At 39.0% G+C, this 20,957-nt stretch overlaps 1 protein-coding gene across 2 annotated transcripts in view; it reads right to left on the bottom strand.

Annotated features, from left to right (window-relative positions):
* Window positions 1-3,423: 3,423 nt before the first annotated feature.
* The window catches only part of GAN (gigaxonin), a 52,452-nt gene continuing 34,918 nt past the window's right edge, over window positions 3,424-20,957 (bottom strand). For both annotated transcript variants that reach the window (XM_081107525.1, XM_081107526.1), the window contains 6 exons: window positions 17,812-17,924; window positions 16,466-16,615; window positions 15,457-15,593; window positions 15,079-15,207; window positions 4,581-4,690; window positions 3,424-4,493 (listed from right to left, as the gene is read on the bottom strand). In XM_081107525.1, coding sequence (XP_080963651.1) covers window positions 4,312-4,493; window positions 4,581-4,690; window positions 15,079-15,207; window positions 15,457-15,593; window positions 16,466-16,615; window positions 17,812-17,924 — 821 coding nt within the window. In that variant the 3' untranslated portion in view covers window positions 3,424-4,311. The remainder of the gene's footprint in view (window positions 4,494-4,580; window positions 4,691-15,078; window positions 15,208-15,456; window positions 15,594-16,465; window positions 16,616-17,811; window positions 17,925-20,957) is intronic.

Here is a 20,957-nt window from a genome sequence, read left to right as displayed (position 1 = left end):
GTGCGTCACATGTCAGGCACTTTGCGTTTTTTATTCTGTGCTAGTTTCCCACTTAATAAGGCCAGCCATCTGTGCACAAACTTTCGCGTTTAAACCCAGAAAAATTTTAAGTCACTCTCGGAGGGTACTTTTCCATCCGGTGAAGAACATCACTTTGATCACAGCATTCTATATTCACCCAACAAAATTTATTGACTGCCTACTGTGTGCACGCACTGGGATTCGCAGATGATTAAGGGATGGCCCTGCCCACAGGACTTTACAATCCAGAGGGAGGGCAGTGCTACATCTGCCTCACTCTTCTGCTTCCCAGAAATCCAAGCAGAATTGTTAGCAGATGCTCAATAATTTGTTGAAAAAACCCAGAGCAGGCTTTTCTGCACTAATCAAAGCCTCCTCCAAGGCTCGGAGGCTCGAGGGGCAGCCACTGAACAAGGACAACCTCGCCCTTCCCTTCCACCAGGTGCTTTTTAAGGGGGTCCCAGCACTCTTTAAATTGATGCAATGTGCAGTGAAGTGCATCTTATTCTCTCCCCAGATTATCAAATGTCTTCATCTGACCACAGGAGGCCTCCTCTTGAATCAAGAAAGCCAACATTCTGGAAGGTAATACTGCAGTGTTTTTAGTGGTCCCTGAAAAACATTTTGGGATCCTGGTTTGGTACACTGAAGTAGGAACGCTTCAAATGGAACCCCAATGAACCAAGGCAGCTAATGTATTTCTCTAAAAACCTAACTCACTGCCATAAGTAACTGAGGTGCCATAGCAAAGACAGCCCTATTTTTACCATGTCAGCATAAAGAATGTATTTCCTGTACATCACCTAGGGAACCCCCCACACTTATGATTAAAAAGGCACTTCTAAAGCACCACTGAAGAAAGTGCCATATTAAAGTGGTAGTGCAATATAATAGAACACTTCAATACAGACAATACACCGTCCAACATCCCCCAAATGTCCCTTTTTGGTTGTTATAGTTTGAAAAAAGCCTACTGAAATAACGAATTAATGAAATACACAATGAATTTAGAAATTTCTTAGGCCAAATCTTTAGTATACCAACTACTAGTTGGTAAACATTGTTTTTAATCCCACTAAAGAAAAGAAATGCAAACACCAAGTAAAACTACAAATGTATCAATATTTACACTCAACATGAGTGTAACACAGTAGCATAAACTGAAGGGCCACAGGCTCAGAATTTATCTGAAGCACCAGGAGACAGTGATATACGTAGTCTGGACTACAATTCAAAGGAAACAGACTTAACAAGTCACGCAACACACACACACACACACACACACACACACACACACACACTCTCTCTCTCTCTCTCTCTCTTTCTCTCTCTCTCTTTTGCTTTCTCGCTCTCTCATCTCTCTTCTCACACTTTTCCTCTCACAGGATATAAGTACTATCACAAAAAAAAAAAAATCACACAAAACTTCACTGTAAATTAAACACTTAAAAATCTTTGAAAAAATCTGCATTTGGATGTGTTAAACAAATAAACAAACAAATCTACTTTTGACTGTAGCATAGGAGAGATCCTTTAAATATTCACTTATTCTAACCTGAGACAACTTTCCTTCTGTTTGGTGGGATAATGAAAATAAATTGCACTTCCCCCAAAGATATTATATTTAAAATTTTAAGATCTAGCCTTAGCCGCCAATTCCAACATACTCCTGGTAAAAGTGCCTTATGGAAAAAGAAGTATCAAAAATTTATCAAGAAAAGATGTTTCAAGTCATAAGTGGAATGTTAAAACACAAACCTGCATGAAATAAGTTAAAATTTATTTCACAATACTGAAATAACTGTAATTTACAAAAAAAGTCAAGGTTAATTTTGGAACATAATAAAGTTAAATACATCCCTACACTCCAACATAATATTTTTATATTTATATATAGTAAAAAACAGTTTGGCACTTAACAGCTTTTGTTAGTTGTTGCATCCCATATTATGTGGCAAGTTTATTTTATAAAACATTCCCTAATTTTTGCAGCAATAGTGTCATCAAACTGAATTTAAAAAAATACTTTATAAAATGAATTGACCAAGTCATGCAGGCGCTGACAATACTGCATCCGGGACCCATTCACGCCTGGACAATGAACTGTCTCCTTGGAAAGGCCTGGCATAGACCGGGAAGAATTTTAAACTTCAGAAATTTTAAAAAAAGAGAGAACTGCTGATTGTCATGGCTTTAATAAGATATCAATTATCACTGTAATGTACCTCATCTGCAGCTTCTGAATGTCAAAGTTGTGTTCTGTACAAGATATTTTACCAAAGCAAATTCATTTTTTCAGCAATTTATCTTTTCTAAAACTGATACCTAATTGTAAAAAGTAAGTTTTCTTTCTTTGCAGTGGCCATGGAGCTTGCTTTGATTAATAAATATCCAAAGTATCCTTGGGAAAGTGTGCGGACAGTTGACTGGTACACAACACAAAGAAAAAAGACCGGCTTTGATTTACAGATTGAATTTGACTGTTACATAAATGTGTGGCAAACCTGGCCTCGCGCCCTGACACAGAATATAAAAACCTCATACCTTCTTTTACCAACATTTCTGCCAGAATGGAGAGTAAATGAGCCAAACACAACATTCTTTAGAACCCCCACAGGCAAGGCTCCTTTCAGCAACTTTGATAGCATTGTGTTGACTTCTAATGGGTATTAAAAACAACAACAAAAACTCTCACTCTTTTTTATGTCATGGTGGGAAAACACAAGCGACATTTCATATGCATGTTAACAACATACAAACATTCCATATAGCAGTTTCCTAAAAAAATCCTGGTCTCAAATTTGCAACCAGAGGATAGATACATTTATACATTAATCTTTATGACAAAATGCTGTGCATAGAGCCATATTCTAAGAGAGAGAAAAAAGCTGTAGAAAACAATTAAAAATGAAGAATTCTATATTCAATTGACTAGAAACCTGATATTGCATAAAATTCAAATGATGATGCAATCAAGCACTTTGAAGTCCCTGATTTCACACTAAGGTGGTGTAATTTGAATGGGAAACAAAATATCTTTAAAGATAAATGCTACTAATGACAGACTTTCCCCCCATAGAAAGTGGGTAGAGTGGCATGGGAGTGAGAGATAGGAAAGGAGGAAAAGATGAATTTGCTCTACTATGAACAGAATGAAATTAGGTTGAGGTAGTGTATTCTACCAGCCAAACTTTATCATAATTTGTCTAAATCTCTTACTAGTGAATGGCATTGAGAAAATTCTACTACAAAGACTAGATTCTGAACACATGTTCGCATTCTAAGACAAGTTTTCAAATCCTAAACAGTAGTAAACAAGACTGTGTGTGCTTTCAGACAGATTTTTTAAAAAAAGTTTTGATCCCTTTATATTTTGCCTGGACAGTTTTTTTGTATGTTTTTGTAGTCACAGCAGACCTTTATTATTTGTCTGACTCAGGCCTTTCTTTTATAAAATCTCCTACTCTCTAATGGCCTCCGATTTATAAAACGGTTCTGATGAACTGAAGGACGAGTGGCACTGCTGAGACCCTTCCCAACTCCACCAGTACCACCCAGAAAGTATGGCATGACGTACCTTAATCTAAATTAACACAGATTTTAGCAACTTCCTTTAAAGTCACATGAGGGCTGCAACTTGACTCACTCATTTATTGAGTCTTTACATTACTAAGATAGAATGTCACCAAACAAATTTTATCTTAGTTTCAATTCATCATAATATAGTTTAAAAAATATTCTCAGCACAGAATACTAATAGTAAATGGAGACTAGCTGGCATACAGTACAATCTAACGTTTTAGGCACAATCCTTAATTTGTTGGGCAGGGTTAGGCATAATATTTCCTTCCAAGTGCAGAACAAAGCAGTCTTGGTATGTTTGGGTATGTTGATTTGCATATATGGATTTTTGTTTGTTTGTTTACCAAAGCCAGGTACACAGCAGTCAGATACGAGTTCCCTTCAGGGAAAACGCACCTTAGTATTTTAACTTTAGTATTTTCCATTATGCCAATTCTCACTTCCCTCTTCCTTTTGACACTGACTAGCCTCCATTTGTCTATAGACACATCTAACTGGAGGAACTAATTCCTCCCAGGCAGTTTGTCAACAGTTACATGTTCTCCCAAACAAGAGCTGAAGCTCAAGCGTCTAAGCATTATAAAACCACCAGAGTTACCACACAAAGCCCGGCACGCAGAACAAGGTTTGGCTGCCATCTCTGTCCCCCTCGCATAGAGCCACCTTATGGTGCTTGGTCAGGAGCTCTGCTTCGGCTCTGCTTCCTCTTCAAGGCGAATGAACACGGATACGGAATAAGCCTTGTTGAAGCTGCAGGCGGAAAAGCTTGCAATTTGCAATACGTAAGGCTGCACACCCAGTGCGGCGGAGGTCAGATGGAAGGAGTGGTTTAGTGTGGTGCCAGGTTCCTGTGCTCCTTTTAAACTCACGCACGTAGTCGTAATTGGTACCTAAACCACAGAATAAGCAGCGATGAGAGAACATGCCTCAGCATCACTAGGAAACAGTCCTGACAAATATCACCGTCACATTCTTACCTGTGTCAAGATCTCCGATAACATAAATACTGGCTCCTATGGGTACAGCTCCATAAACAAAAGAGGAACTGGCGGGGATGCATAAATTCTGGTCATTAAGATAGATCCACCTGAAAACAAACAGAAGGACAAGATTAAGGACATCAAAGGATGACCACACATGTAGGAAGACTCCAGCGACAATAAAACTTGGTGAGCCTCCAACAGTACTAGACATCACATCAGTAAATCTCAACCCTACACTCCACCACTGATTTGCTTTCTTTTTATTTTATTTTACTTCTTTATTTTTAATCCTCACCTGAGGATATGCTTTTATTGAGAGAGAGGAAGGGAGAGGGAGAGAAAGAGATACATCGATCAGGTGCCTCCCGTACGCACCTGACCGGCGAATGAACCTGCAACCTTGGTATGTGCCCTGATCAGGAATCAAACCTGCAATTTTTTGGTGTGTGGGACAACACTCCACCAACTGAGCCACCTGGCCAGGACACCAGTGATTTGTTTTGTCACTCTAGATCAGCCATGGGCAAACTACGGCCCGTGGGCCGGATCCAGCCCGTTCGGCTGTTCTATCCGGCCCGCGGAGCCAAAAGAGCGGAGGGTTCTCTTGCTCTCCCCTCCGCTCCTTCACCAGCAGCAGTGTTAACATGGCAACGTCGGGAAACACGGCCGCAGCTCCTGCTTCTGAGTCCAGTTTAAGAACCCATTGTGGCCCTCGAGTCAAAAAGTTTGCCCACCCCTGCTCTAGATATTAGTTTTGCCTGTCCTAGAATGTCATATATATTGAATCATAAAGAATATGCACTTTTCAATCTGGTCCTTTTGCTCAGCACAATGTTTCTGAGATTCACCCATGTGTCGCCTGCATTAATAATTTATTTTCATTTCCAAGTATATTCCATTATATGGACATGCCAGCATATGTTTACACATTCACCTGCTAATGCTCATTTGGGTAGTGTCTAATTTTGGTTATTGCAATAATGCCATTTTGGACATTAAGAGTGCAAATCTTTTTTGTGAGCCTATGTTATGAACCTGACTGGTTATATGGTTAAAAGTGTATTTCACTTGATAAAAAAAATGCCTCACTATTTTCCAGTGTGTTGTGCCACTTTGCATTCCGGTTAGCAATGTGTAAGAAGTCCGTCTGCTTGGCATTACCTCCAGTCTTTGTCATTTTATCTGTGTTAGTGGTATGCGCTGCTCTGCAGACTAATGACGTTGAACGTCTCTGCATGTATTTAATGGCCATTTTATATCTTCTTTTGTGAAATGTCTGCTCAAAGATATGCTAAAATTGGGTTTTCTGTCTCCTATTGACTTTAATATTCTTTATGTTTGTGGACACAAGTCCTTTGTTAGATACATACATCACAAAAATTTTTCTCAGCATGTAGACTGCCGTCATTTTCTTAATGGAGCCTTTTGAAGAACAGAAGTTTCCATTTCGATGCATTCCAGTTCATCCTTTTTTTCTGTTATAGGTCATGCTTTCTGTGTCCTTCTAGGAAATCTCTGCCTACTCCAAGGCTGCAAATATTTTCCTCCTGTGCTCTTTTCTGGAAATTTCATGGTGCCAACTTTTACATTTAGGTCTTATGATACATTTCAAGTCAATTTTTGTGTATGGTATGCGGTAAGAAAAAGGCATGGTTCTTTTTCTTTTTTGTATATGTATCTAGTTGTTCCAGCATCATTAGCTGAAAAGATGTTTATTTCCTCTCTAAATGGCCTTAGCACTTCTGTTGAAAATCAATTTAATAACCACTAAAAGGATTTGGGGCTCCCTGAAGAAGTGGTTGGTTCCACAGCTGAGACAGAAAATACAAGATGAGCCTGGAGCATCCTGTGCTGGCAGAGAGGAAGTGCTTAAGTGAGGATGGGGTGTGTCAGAGGGACCCGGGGGCCGATTCCCAATGGCCAGAGCTGGAACAAACTGCGCAACCAAATAAGGCCCGTATCAGATTTATAACTCAGAATAAAATAAACACCAATGCATCCATACTGATATAAATAATTGAATACATTAAAAAATAGGGAGAAGGGACAGGTCTTCTTTAGGGAATTCCAGTTAATAAATGTAGAAAAAATGAGAGTAACAGAAAAATCACCATGGGCAAACACCACAGGAAAAACTATTGCAGGCTAGTTCACTGATGGGTGCTAAATTAGTGGTGAGAGTTTGAGGAAAAACAATGCATGCATATTCATAAATTCTCTCTTCCAAGATATTTATTAATTATAAAGGGAAAAATAGCAACTTCATAGTGGAGAAACCCAACAGACACCATTTTAACCAGGTAATCAAGGTTAGCAACACAGTAATACAACATATTTAAAAAAAATTTTTTTTAATTGATTTCAGAGAGGAAGGGAGAGGGAGAGAGAGATAGAAACATTGATGATGAGAGAGAATCATTGATAAGGCTGCCTCCGCACACCCCTTACTGGGGATCAAGTCCACAACCTGGACATGTGCCCTGACTAGGAATCGAACCATGACCTCCTGGTTCTTGGTGGATGTTCAACCGTGAGCCACACCAGCCCGTGCAGTAACACGACATACTGACATCATGTTCTACCTGACGTGGTGCAGAGAAGGACATGGCACCACTACTGTGGTATTCCTGCCCCCAAATGCCTAACCACAGCCAAATCACAAGATATCATTAGAGAAACTCAAATTAAGAGACATCCTTTAAAAATCTGACCAATAATCTTCAAGAGTATTGTGAAAGACCAGGAAGCCTGGGGAACCGTCACACATGAAAGGAGACTAAAGAAATGCAACAACCAAGTGTACTGTCAGCCCCTGAGCTGGATTCTGGCGCAGAGGGAAAAAGACAGCAGGAGACAAGCTGGTCAAATTCAAATAAAGTCTACAGTTTACTTAATAATATACCAATGTTAATACCCTGGTTTTTAGATCTGAACTGTATTTATGTAAGATGTTAACGTAAGAAAAAGATGGGTGAGTAGCTTATGGGAACTCTATTTTTGCAATTTTTCTACAAGTCTAAAATTATTCCAAAATAAAAGTTTGGTTGTTTTTGTTTGTTTGTTTGTTTTTCTTACACACACACACACACACACACACACACACACACACAAAACTAGACTGCTGAATAATGATGCTCACTCACGGTAACCTAACCAATTTCCCTTTTATAGCTAAAGGCACAACCTGGTCAGAGTAGATATTAGTCAGACCTTGGAAATGTCTCTAAACCATTGAGAATCACTGAAGTCCAGGCCGACACCCATTGCTGGAGCACACAGATGCACGGGCATTGCTCCTGTATCTCTAACTCTCTATGAAGTGTCTAATAAGCCAGAGGTGTAGTTGAGAGCATCTCGATGCTAAATAAAAATGCAAAACTATCTCACTGCAAACAGCACCTTTATTTCAATGAATACTATTCCAAGATTGTTATAAAAAAGTAACTTCCATAATTTTGAATTTCAAGAAACATGAAAGCAAATGATTTGTCCAAGATCCTATACAAGTCAGAAGCAAAGCTAATAAGAGCTGCCATATTTCTAAATACTTCATCTACCATTGAATCATCTAACACCTGAATGTTGACTAGTATCCAATAGTTGTCTGGGACTGGGAACAGTTAATAGGAAAAGTGAAAAATCTAACAGCTTTCACTGAAAAGTGGAAACAGGGACCTGAATAGACCTTTGAAAGAAAAAGTTTGAAATGTCGAACTACAATAACTAACTGGCTTATTCACATTTTTTGTCTTTAGGGCTAAACATAAATATCTAAACCCCGACATTTAATTTTTTCCCAGGATCTGAATCAAACAAGTTGAAGAAAATCCCTATGCCTTGTCAGCTGCTGAAACGCACCGCAGGGCCAATCCCAGAGGAGACACACAACTTTTCTGAACAAACCCATTAAAAGACCATGTGTGCTTAGCAGGTCAATGTCACTTCTAAATTAAAAAATTATGATTACATTATCTGCAGAAAAAGCACATCAGGATACAATGTTTTGGAGTAATTTTACAGAGTTGAAAACTTAACATAATCCTTCTCTGGAATAAGTAATGCTGAAGAAACTGGTCTATGTGGATGATGTACCAAAAGCAGATCTCTAATTCAGACTTCCTGGGTTTCAGAAAAGTCATCCTAGGTCAGTGGTCGGCAAACTCATTAGTCAACAGAGCCAAATATCAACAGTACTTCTTCAAAATAGACTCTCCCAAGCCAAAAACCGACTTCTGCGCATGGGCCACGAAGTTTCAATCGCACTGTACGTGCGCCCACACATGGTATTTTGTGGAAGAGCCACACTCAAGGGGCCAAAGAGCCGCATGTGGCTCTCGAGCTGCAGTTTGCCGACCACGGTTAGGTGATCTATTTTATATAGTGCTGAGGCTTCAAATTAACTGAAACTAACATGAAAACTGGAGCACATACTTGCTGTTGCTTATAAAACAGATATAAAAGGCATATGGTTTTCCATTTCTTTTTCTACTACCTATCACCTTGTTGACCTGGGACAATTTAGCTAACCCAGTCTTGTTCTGTCATCTTTAAAGTTAGGGATACCAGACACCATCACCAACCTCAAGTGACTGTTGAGAGGATGAAATGAAATTGCCAACATAAAGCACTTTGCATAGTGTCTAGTGCAGTGATGGCGAACCTTTTGAGCTCGGCGTGTCAGCACTTTGAAAAACCCTAACTTAACTCTGGTGCCATGTCACATATAGACATTTTTTGATATTTGCAACCATAGTAAAACAAAGACTTATATTTTTGATATTTATTTTATATATTTAAATGCCATTTAACAAAAAAAAAATTAACCAAAAAAATGAGTTCGTGTGTCACCTCTGACACGCGTGTCATAGGTTCGCCATCACTGGTCTAGTGCATAGTAGGCACCGTTAAGTGGTAGTAGATTTTTATAATGGCCAAGGCAATGTTACGCCTTTAGTTACAAGGTTTTTAAACACAGGCTTATTAGACATGGAGGCTATAATGATGAGTCTGCTGGTAACTCAGGATTAAGAATGCTCCCTGAGAACAACACTTCAAAATACAGCAGGGCTCAATAGCAGCAAGCTTCAGAGAGAGGAGAGCAGGAGGGTAAACAGTCAAGGAGAGGAGAGAAGGAAGGAGGGATGGGGGGAAGAAGGGGAAATCAACTCAGGAGAGAGAAGGAAAGAGGGAATCCTGGCTGGTGTGGTTCCGTGGTTAGAGCGTCAGCCCATGCACCAAAGGAAGGGTCTTGGGTTTGATTCCTAGTCAAGGGCAAATACCTGGGTTGCAGGTTTGATCCTCACCCCAGTCAGTGTGCATGTGGGAGGCAACCAATTGATGTGTCTTTCTCACATCAATGTTTTTCTTCTCTCTCTCTCTTCTCTCTCTCTCTCTCTCTCTCTCTCTCTCTCTCTCTCTCTCTCTCTCTCTCTCTCCCCCTCACTCCCTCCCTTCCTTCCACCCTCTCTAAAAATCAAAAGAAAAAATATCCTTGGGTGAAGATTAACAAAAATAAAAAAAGGAAGGAAAGAGGAAGCTTTAGTGAGGTTTCTGCTTTTAGGGAGGAAGGAACTTTTTTTTTATAAACATATTTTTATTTATTTTAGAGAGAAAGGGAGAGGGAGAGAGAGACAGAAATATTGATGAGAGAGAATCATTGACTGGCTGCTTCCTGCATGCCCCACACTGGGGACTAAACCTGCAAATCGGGCATGTGCCCTGACCAGGAATTGAACCGTGACCTCCTGGTTCATAGGTCCATGCTCAACCACTGAGCCACACTGGCCGGTCAGGAAGGAACTCTTAACAAGCTGATCCTCCTGCAAGGAACAGCTACAGGCTCTGGACAAAATACAACAAACTGCCTGAGGGCCTGGAGTGTGAACAAAAGCAGGCAGATTTGGGGAAGATGCTGAAAATTGAACAGGCATCTCACGTGGAGTATTTACATTCCTTGGTAGCTTCACCGGAGGGCAGTGGCTTGGGACAGCTGAAACCCCGAGAGAAAACCCTGCCATCTTTCTGGCCATTGGAATCAGGGTAGACAGAGCAACCAGAATCACTAAAGAGTGTGAGTGTGTGTGTGTGTGTGTGTGTGTGTGTATCTCTGAAAGATGAGAGGTAGAGAAGAACCCCTAAATTTATGGGCACTCAATTCTCAAGTCTTTGACCCCAGAACCACGAATGCTTGTAACTAAGGCTTGAAGGATAGACTGTGAGCGGCCACCCACTATGGATGTGACGGCCTGCAGTCTGAATCTAACCAAGTCCACTGCCTGCTGAAGATCTCAGAACAGCACTCTAAAGCAATATAAGAGTCCTCAGGGCCTCGACAACGTTCAGTTCACAGTGTCCAGGATGCAATCCAAAATTACTCAACAAAAAAAGAGCCAGAAAAATAACTCATTCTCAAGGGAATAAATAATCAACAGACGCCAACTCTGCGATGACTCAGATGCTGAGATTATCTATCAGGCAGGGACTTGAACGCAACTACCATGACTCTGCTCAGTAAGGGAGAGGAAAATGTGCTTATGATGAAACACAGGAGGTTTCAGCAGAGAAATAAAAAAAATGAAAAACTCTACCTGAAGAAGCTAGGAAAGGAGGAGCACAATAAACCCTAAGTAAAAGGAAAGGAACAGTATAGACAGAAGCAGAAGCCAATGGAATGAAAACACACGGTGGAGAAATGACCATCAACAGCTGGTTCCTGGGAAAGATAAACGCAGTGGTAGGCTTTGTCAACAGAGGGTGCTGGAGGGACTGCAGGCCTGTCCTGGTGCTGAACATGGTTAGCTCAATTTGGTAAGCAGTGGAGAAACAGGAAGACTCTTCCGCAGGAGATGATAGATCAGAATGACATTACTCCTTTAGAAGCACAAGTGGGTGAGATGATTAGAGAAGACGGGTTAGGGTTAGGGGCTAATGACGTGCACAGGGGAAAGAGAATGCCTTGAAAGTAGGAGCAGAGAAATAAAGGTGGGGTGCATGTAAAACATAGAGTTTAAACAAGAAGATAAGACTTGACAGCTGATGAGACATGAGGCACGGGAGAGATCAAAGAGGACCTTTTTGAGTATGGACAACAGGGAGGTGGTAGGATTAGTAAAAGAATGGGGGCATAAGGAACAGGAGTAGAGACACTGTCATTCTGACAAAGTCGTTCCTATGACTGGGTTTAACTTATGGCAATTTCTTTGCTCTCTTTCAGTTTGTTTTTTTAGTCAGAAACACAGAAAATAATAAGATATGGCATTTTTCCAGGAAAGTTTTAACCTAAAAATAGGGAACAAAGGCAGGAAAGACAAGAGATTATCTAAAAACAATAAATCCGATTTTATACAGATTGTTCATCTGGCAACAGTTTCCAGATAATGCAAATATAACATACTTGGAAACATCTGATCTTTTAAGGAATAAAAAAACGTTACTTTATTTCTATAGATATTTATGGGAATGCCTATGTTTAGCAAGATAGTATGGGAGCTGAGAAGGTTGACTCTGGGGCCAGAATATCTGAGTTCAAATGCAAGCTCTGCCACTGGCAATCTATGTGTCTTTGGGCAGATACCTAACCTCTGTGTATTTTGGTTTCCTCATAAATAATAAAAGGAGCAAAAAGAGTACCTATAACGCAGAGGGTTGTTGTGAAGATTAAATGAGTTGAATGAGTTAATACACGGTGCTTAGAAGTACAAATGTGTTTAGTGTCATCTAAACAAGTAAGAATTCTATATAAACTGACCCCCACACCATCCCCTGTGGATGAAAATCTGTGTATAACTTCTGTCTCTCCCCAAAATTAACTACTAATAGCCTGCTGTTAACCAGAAGCCTTACTGATAACATAAACCATCAATTAACACATATTCTAACAATAAACTGTATTCTAACAATAGAGAAAAAATGTTAAGAAAATCATAAGGAAGAGAAAATACATTTATATTGCTGTATGTATTTATTGGGGAAAAAATCTGCATTTAAATGGACCCACACAGTTCAAACCCGTGTTGTTCAAGGGTGAACTGTATGCTATATTAACAACAGAAATTTAGCTTTCTTCATTCTATCTATGAACTAACATTGAAGAGCTTAGAAATAAGAAAACTAAAGATACATGCATTTTATTTGGAAGTGCTTTTAAATAGCAAGAAAGGAGCAATTCTCTTATGTTTAACCATTATGAGCTGAAAGCAATACACTGACATTTAAAGCTTATCAACCAAAAATATGAAACCTGATAGAAATATAAAGGGCAGACTGAGAAACTTTGCAGCCTGATCTAAGTCCTATATACTCAAAACAGGGACAGAAAATGGTAAAATCATAAACAACCTTGATTATTCCAACCTTGATTATTATAGCTCTCTAGCTTGTACTATCTAAATAGTAATTCAGCCATTATAAAAAAAAAAATTGTATCAATACTTTATCAGAAACCTAACACACTGTCCACTGCTGGTTAATGAAACTGGGCAGACTATCTCAAGATTCATTAGGGCAGGAAATTAATATACTACTTCATACCTTGGACTGTCAACCCTCATAGTAGTAGTATGTTAAGGAAGAGAAATCTAGAAAAGTCTGAAATTTTGCCTCCCAGCCCCACCATAGCAAACATCCTCTAAACTGTTCTCACACTTTGTCTAATAAATTCTCCTAAGATAGTTTACCCCTGTAATTGAAAGGGAAAAAAGGCTATGCAAATACCCTAAATTTACAATACATTAAGTTAGGTAATATTTTTACTAAAATCTTGGTAAGTGCTCACTGCTTGCTCTAATAAAAAATCATGAGCCCTGGCTGGTATGGTTCAGTTGGTTGAGCAACATCCCCTGCACCAAAAGTTTGCCGGTTTGATTCCCGATCAGGGCACATGCCTGGGTTGTGGGCTCAATCCCTGGTAGGGAGCATGCAAGAGGCAGCCCATCAGTGTTTCGTTATTATACTGGTGTTTCTCTCTCTCTCCCTTCTTCTCTCTCTAAATCAATAAAAATTCTTTTTAAAAAATATGAAATTAAACATTATATTATGGCACCCCCTTCTGGTAACAGGACTGAAACACTATCACAAGATTAATTTTAGCATGGCAGCTTCCCTGCAGGATTTGAACATATTACTGCAATAAGAATATTCTTTAGTGGTTATAACAACAACAACAACAAAAAATACCACAAAAACAAAAACGCAATGAGAGAAGGGAAGAGGGGGGGATGTTGGGAAGAATGCTACCCACTCCATAAGACATTTATGCAGCCTGTCAGAGGTAGTCTCTGGCACAATACTTTACTCAGTTAATTAGCATTTTGCTGAATGTCTAATACAGGCCAGTTGTAAAGCTGAAGCTAGGATTTAAAGTTGGCATGGTTGGACCATGCCCTGATGGAGCTTACGGTGAACAACTACAATCCAAGAATAAGACATGTACAGAGTATTATGAAATCACAGACTGAGGAACCCAATCAGACCTCTAGAGAGTGATAAATAAGCAGAGTTTTGGAAGAGGCCAAATTAACTGGATAAATGTGGGAAGGGAAATTTTAGGCAAAAGAATAGTATAAAAGCACAGATAATCATGACATGTTTTGGGGGAAAATATACTGGGTTGAACAGTAGCAGAAAAAGAAGCCAAAGGTCATATCACAAAAGGCCAAATATGCTAAGTTAAGAAGTTCAATATCTAGTATGCATTAGACATAGATACTAAATAGATGAGATAATTCTGTTAACGTTGTAATTAGCTACTTACTAATAGGAAAGGAGCAAAGGGAAGGCCAGACATTATAAGCATGGCTATCTGGCAACTTCACCAGGAAGCTGCAATTTTACACTGGGAAGGGGTTCAACAAAGGGGAAGATGGATGCATGTAGAGTCAAGTTGGGGTGACATAAGGAAAATACTGGTCTATCACTCTAACCTGGGAATGAAGATCATTGGCTTTGGGTAGAGCCAAAGCAAGCCCATGAAAATTTGGGAGTACAAAATCCCAAGACTAAGGAATTCTCTCTCTCTTTGCTCCTGCTTCTTTGCACTTGCCCATGTTCTCTCCAGAGCCAGGTGGCCCTAGAAGTCCCAGGCCATGCAGACCCCACACACAATGGATTGCAGATGGAAACACAAGCTAACCTAGCCTGATGCTGGACTGTGCAAATATGGAACGAAGGCTCTGGGCTGTGGCTTTAATTCTAACTCTGCTAAGATACAGCTGGACTTTTTCCTGTGGGACAAAGGGAGATGGGATCTTGGAAACTCAGGGGTTTAATTCCATGCAAATAAGTATCTCTCATTTTCCTATGCAAGTCTCAGAAAATCCCTTTTCTCATGACATCACAAGAAGCCCACTTCCACCAGCAACAGGTGGGGACAAGAGAACATCCCACCAATAACAATTCCATGAAGTAACTTGAAAACAAAACTAAATAAACCTAAAACATGACTTTGAAAGGAAAAAAAAAATTGCAGAAGCTACGTGAAACAATTCATAATTACCTTTTAAACTCATCATGGTAGAATTCAGACTTGCAAGTTACCATCTCGCTACCCTGGATGTCCTCGCGACTTCTGACTCCCCCAAATACATACAGTTCCATGGCAACTCCACAGGCTACAGCTCCAAATCTGAAAGGCCACACAGAGCTGATTAGGCATTTGATTTACAACTCATGACCCAATTCCCTAATTCCTCTTCTGCTTGTTTTAATTCTGCAATATTCAGTGTTTGGTGAATATGCATTCTTCCTTTTTCAGGAAATGGATTATTCATTTAATTTTATATGAACTAAATGCCAAGTCAAATAAAAGGTTCATTTAAACAAAAAGAAGAGCAAAAGCCAGGTTTGGGGAAAGTCCATATGCACATTCTTTCACCTTCTCTCTTTCAGCGGACATATAGCAGTCCATTGCTGGGTCCTTGGGTCATAACATTCCACAGATTCAAAAAGTTTTCCATATGACCCTCCACCCATGGCATAGATTTTCTTTTTCATAGCTGCATAGCAGCCAATCTGAAATAAGAAAGCAACAGTGGGGAGGCAACATTTATTATTAAAGTTAGATAGATTAATATTCACTTATCTAAGAGCACTATAAGACTTCTAATAGTAAAACTATGGTGTTTTCCAATATTACGAATGATTTAAAAATGAGAAAAAGAGCAAGGTACTACACATATTATTAATCCTCAGAAAAGAATTAACTTCATCTAATACTATTTCACTAAGATAATTAATAACCCTCTTATTCAGGGAACTTTCCAGTCTATCTTTTCATCACTGTTAAAGATTCCAAGATTTAATTCTATGGAGCAAGATGTCACTCAATTCCTGCCCAAATAATTTAGTTGAAAGGGCACAGACAGTGAGAGAACATATTATGAGTAGATGTCAGTATTTTAAAGGTGGACATACCTACAGCACTGGACAAAACTCTGGTTTGATGATAAATTCACTGCTCTCTCAGAGAGTATAAATAAAGAAAGACAGATGCTCTATTGAGCCAATGTGACCAGTTGTGTCTTTATATTCTACCCAGTGAGCAATGGTAGTTCTTTACCTCAAAATTAATGTTTCTCCCTCGTCCTGCATGATGATTAAGAAAATAGGTTTAGAAGATGTGGTTGCTTCCTAAGTTAGTGCACTAACAAAGCATTTATCAAGTGTAGGCCTTGGACACAGCAGTGCCAGACAGCCACTGTTAGGTAAATGCTCACACACCCTCATTTTCCCACCTTGGTGTATGGCTGATAGCAAAGGCAAACTACCAGAATTCTGTAACATTAATTCTTTTAACACTATCAATTGTATTAAAAGACTTATGTAGGAAATAAAAAAACATCCACTATAAAATCCAGTTTGTAAACACAAGATATGGTTCTCACCTTTCTAACCATGGTCAAATCAGGTTGCTTTGTCCAGGTTTTAGAATAAATATCATAACACTCCATGGAAATTAGCTCTTTTTCACCATCCTCTCCTCCTAAAATGTACAGCATTCCATCGATCTCCACAATTCCAAAGTTATGTCTTGCCTGAAATGACATCAAAGATCTTTGTATACAAAAGGCTGTCATAATGAAAGCTGGTATTATGGATTTAATAAAAATTACAGATATGTTCCAGCAAGGACGTCCATGCTCAAAACCCTCTCTCTCAAACATTTCTGCTTTCCCTAGCAGCTCATTCTGTCTATCACAATAGACAGAGAACCCAAGCCTAGAAATTTCTCAAAACAAGGGAATTACCTGCATGGTAAATTCTCAGTCAGAATCAGTACTTTTTACTCCCAATAGCTCACAAATAGAAAAAAACACACACATTCACTTCTGGTTCAGTGAGATTCTTTGTGCAAGTGTATCCAAGTTGATGTGTGAAAGACAAGAACCACAGTAACAGGACTGCCTGCAGCAGAGAAGCTGTGTGGGAAACAGGTCTGTGCTAAGGCTATGGCAATGACAGAAGCTGGAGGCATTTCACATTCATTTGTCAGTATTTTCTTAGTGTCCCCTATGCACCCAGCATTATTCTAGCACTAAAGATAGAATGTCAGCCAAACACAGACAAACTCCTCTGCCATCAAGAGTTTGTGTGAACGCTCTAGTTGGTTTGACTCGGTGGAGAGAGCATCAGCCTGAAGACTGAAGGGTCCCGGATTTGATTCCGGGCAAGTATCTCAGTTGCAGGCTCAATCCCCAGCCCTGGTAGGGGCATGTGTGGGAGGCAACCAATCGATGTGTCTCTCTCACATCGATGTTTCTCTCTCCGTCTCTTCCTGTCCATTCCACTCTCTCTAAAAAAACCAATGGAAAAATATCCTCAAGTGAGGATTAACAAAAAAACAAAAAGAATTTGCGTGAACTTTGCAGTATGTGAGAAGGTGTTACATGGTATGAAGAGAAAGAAGGTAGGGTAGGGGAGACAGGAGAACAGATGGACCAGAGGCAAGGTTGCCCTGACAAGGTGCTATATGGGCAAACATTGAAGGAAGCAAAGAACATGGGTATCTGGCAACGATTCTGAAGCAGGAGTATTTCTAGGTCTGAGAGACTGCGAGGAGATCAGACTGAGCAAGGGGATGGCACAGAGAGGAGAGCTGGGAGGGCAGGCACTGGCCTTAGGCAAGGGGGCCTGGCAGGGTTGCTACATTTTTTCTTATACTCAAGTGCAAAACAAAAGTGCCAAAGGAAAAAAACAAACATGCCGAACAAATAAAAAAGCAATGTTTTACCTCATTCATTGGTGGCAATGCAGTCCATGAATTTGCATCTGGGTCATACTTTTCTCCTGAGCTCAGGGTCTGCTTATTTTCATCTTGGCCCCCAAATACAAACAAAAATCCTTCTGCAAAAATCAAAGGAGACACACAAGAAAGTTAAAACAAATCTTCAATACCCACCTCCAGTTGAATGTAAATGCCACAGCTGTAGAGAGAGAATGTGGAGAAACCTTCTCTGATAACAACAACAGATTTGAGATCTTTATCAGATTCCATTCCTTCCTTGGTGAGAGAGGAAGTCTGAGTCACTGACCATTTTACTTCACTCAGTATGTTTGAATGGATTCCCTCTACCCTACAGCATAGAAGGAAGACACCACCCACTCAACCCACCAAGCAGCTCTGGGTTATCTCAGTTCATCTATTCTGGGAAACTATTCAATCTTTCTTTTAATGGCTTTGAGGGGATGAAAAAGACAAATCTAAACCCCAGGCCCACAGCAAATGTGCCTCTCTGAAGTTTTAACCCTCAGGATGAAGTCCAACCAGAACTAGAAACCAGATTTAAATCTCCTTGCCTATCCAGGAAATCTCAAGATTTGAATTTGATTAATAGTAATTCCAAATTAATACTGTACTCAGGTATACAAAGAAACTAGACTCTATGAAGCAGACAATAGGAGGTAGTCTTGCAAAAAATTCAAATTTCAAATATTGAAATAATCAAAAGACTTAAACAACAATGCTTACTATGTTTAAGAAATAATGACAAATTTGAAGATAACTCTTTGGAAATAGGACTAAAGAAGTGACTAGCAGATTTGAAAAAGATTTAAAGAAAATTTCTAGAAATAAAAAATAAAAAACAGATAAAATTAAAAGTTCAATAGATGGTTTTAATGGCAGATCCATCATATTAAAGCGGTAATTCATTAAATGAAAGATAAATAAAAAGAAATAATAAAGAAAGCAACACAGTGTGGCAAAAACATAAAAAACAACGCAATGGTAGGAGGCAGAGGATGGAGTAAAAATGTCTAGCCATGTTTAATCTGACTCCCAAAATCAAAGGAAGAAAGGAGAACAGAGGCAATATTTTGAAGATATAATGAATAAGATCCAGACTCAAAAGGCTGAGCCATAGAGTCAAGATGACCAACAATCCCCAAATATGGTAAAATGTGAAATAAAATGTGCATGTAAGCACACTGTAATGAAATGGCAGAAAACAAAGGAAAAATATTTTAAATACAATCCTGAGAAAAGATAGATTTTTAGGCTGACAACAATAACAACCAGAAGTTAGTAGAAAGATATTTTCAATGTGCTGAAAAATAGTAAATATCAACCTTAAATTCTATACCTAGCAAAAATATCCGTTAAAAATGAAGGCAAAGTAATGATACTTTCAGACAAATAAATCTGAAGAGTTTGCTACCAATAGAACCACAATGAAGAAAATTCAAAGGGATGAACTTTAAAGAGAAGGAAAATGATCCTAAATGGAAGGTCTGAGGGGCAAGGAAGAAAAAACAAAGTGGTAAACATGTGGGTAAGTTTACACAATCTACCTATAGATACATATATAAAACATAGATTAATGAAACATGTACATATGCAAATATTGTATTTATAAATGATCATGTATTTTAATACTACTAAACTAGAAAACATGAAAATAGAGTATAAAAGTACTGGTTAACTTTAGGCTTTGATAATAGGCTCTGGTTTCTGAGGAAACCTTCAAAGGAATATACACAAAGAATATAACTTCTAAACTTGTATAGAGGGAAAGAATAAATGACCAAAAAAGTCAATCAATTAAAAAATGCAAGAAAAGAAGAAATGCAGAATGGCTGGGCAAATAGGAACTACTTCAATCATTTCACAACCTCAGTCCATACAACTGGACACAATTCCTCTCCTCATGGTTTAAAGTTTCTGAAATGTCAAACTCTCTAGGAAACTTTTGAAATTAGTGATATAGGAACCTTTGTGGTAGGTGTGCATGTGATAAAATTCTAAATATGTATATACATCATGGGAGGAAAATTTAAGGAAGCAAGTTCTGAAAAGGTAGAACAGAGATATCAGCCCTACATCCTGCTGGCTATACCACTCCATCCAGCTGTTTATTTTGACAATACTTTCAATTAACCTGGCACCCAGGAAATTATTCCATTTCTACAGTATAGTATAGATTTAGCCATTTCTATAACATGGTATGGTGTGATAAAGATTTATTTATTTTTTTAAATATATATTTCTTTATTGATTTCAGAGAGGAAGGAAGAGGGAGAGAGAGAAACATCAATGATAAGAGAGAATCATTGATTGGCTGCCTCCTGCACACCCCCTACTGAGGATTAAGCCCGCAACCCGAGCGTGTGACCTTGGCCAGAATCGAACGTGGGACCCTTCAGTCCGCAGGCTGACGCTCTATCCACTGAGCCAAACTAGCTAGGGCGGTGTGATATAGCTTTAAAAAATAAAGTAAGCATCCCAGAAGGACTGCTGACAAAAATTAGAATGAAGTAAAATGGTACTTGTGGGGTGAACCCAAAAGGCAGATCCAAGATTAAGAGAAAGGAGGCTAATGGGTAAGGCAGCAAAGACAACCTTTTCTCTCATTTCCTTGAGTAAGAGCTTTGAATAGCGTGGAGCTATTTTCAAACTTGTAAAGGTCAACTAAAACATCCTTTCTGTGGTAAAATAACTTTATGCCATTGTTAAGTAATGTCTTCTAGAGTCTCATATGAAATGCCTGCTTTTACAATATACTCTTATTTTAGACACAGTTATATTTTGTGATTCTAAATTGAATTTCAAAGAAGATGTGACTATCACAGCTAAGAGAAATTCTGTGTTCCAAGTATGGTCACACAGCTCATTGCTCTTCTATCAGTTAGGTCAGTGGTCGGCAAACTCATTAGTCAAGAGAGCCAAATAACAACAGTACAACGATAGAAATTTCTTTTGAGAGCCAAATTTTTTAAACTTAAACTATATAGGTAGGTACATTGTTATTAACTAAATTAGGGTACTCCTAAGCTGGCCTTTGCTAAAAACGTCCTCAATCTGATTGAGGTACGTTCGCTGAGGTCGACCCCTTCCAACTCTCCCATCCACACTCATCTATCTGAAACAAGTATACAAGA

This window comes from Myotis nattereri, assembly GCF_964212035.1.
Source record: "Myotis nattereri genome assembly, chromosome: 15".
Lineage (NCBI taxonomy): Eukaryota > Metazoa > Chordata > Mammalia > Chiroptera > Vespertilionidae > Myotis > Myotis nattereri.
This window is presented reverse-complemented; position numbering and strand designations above follow the sequence as displayed.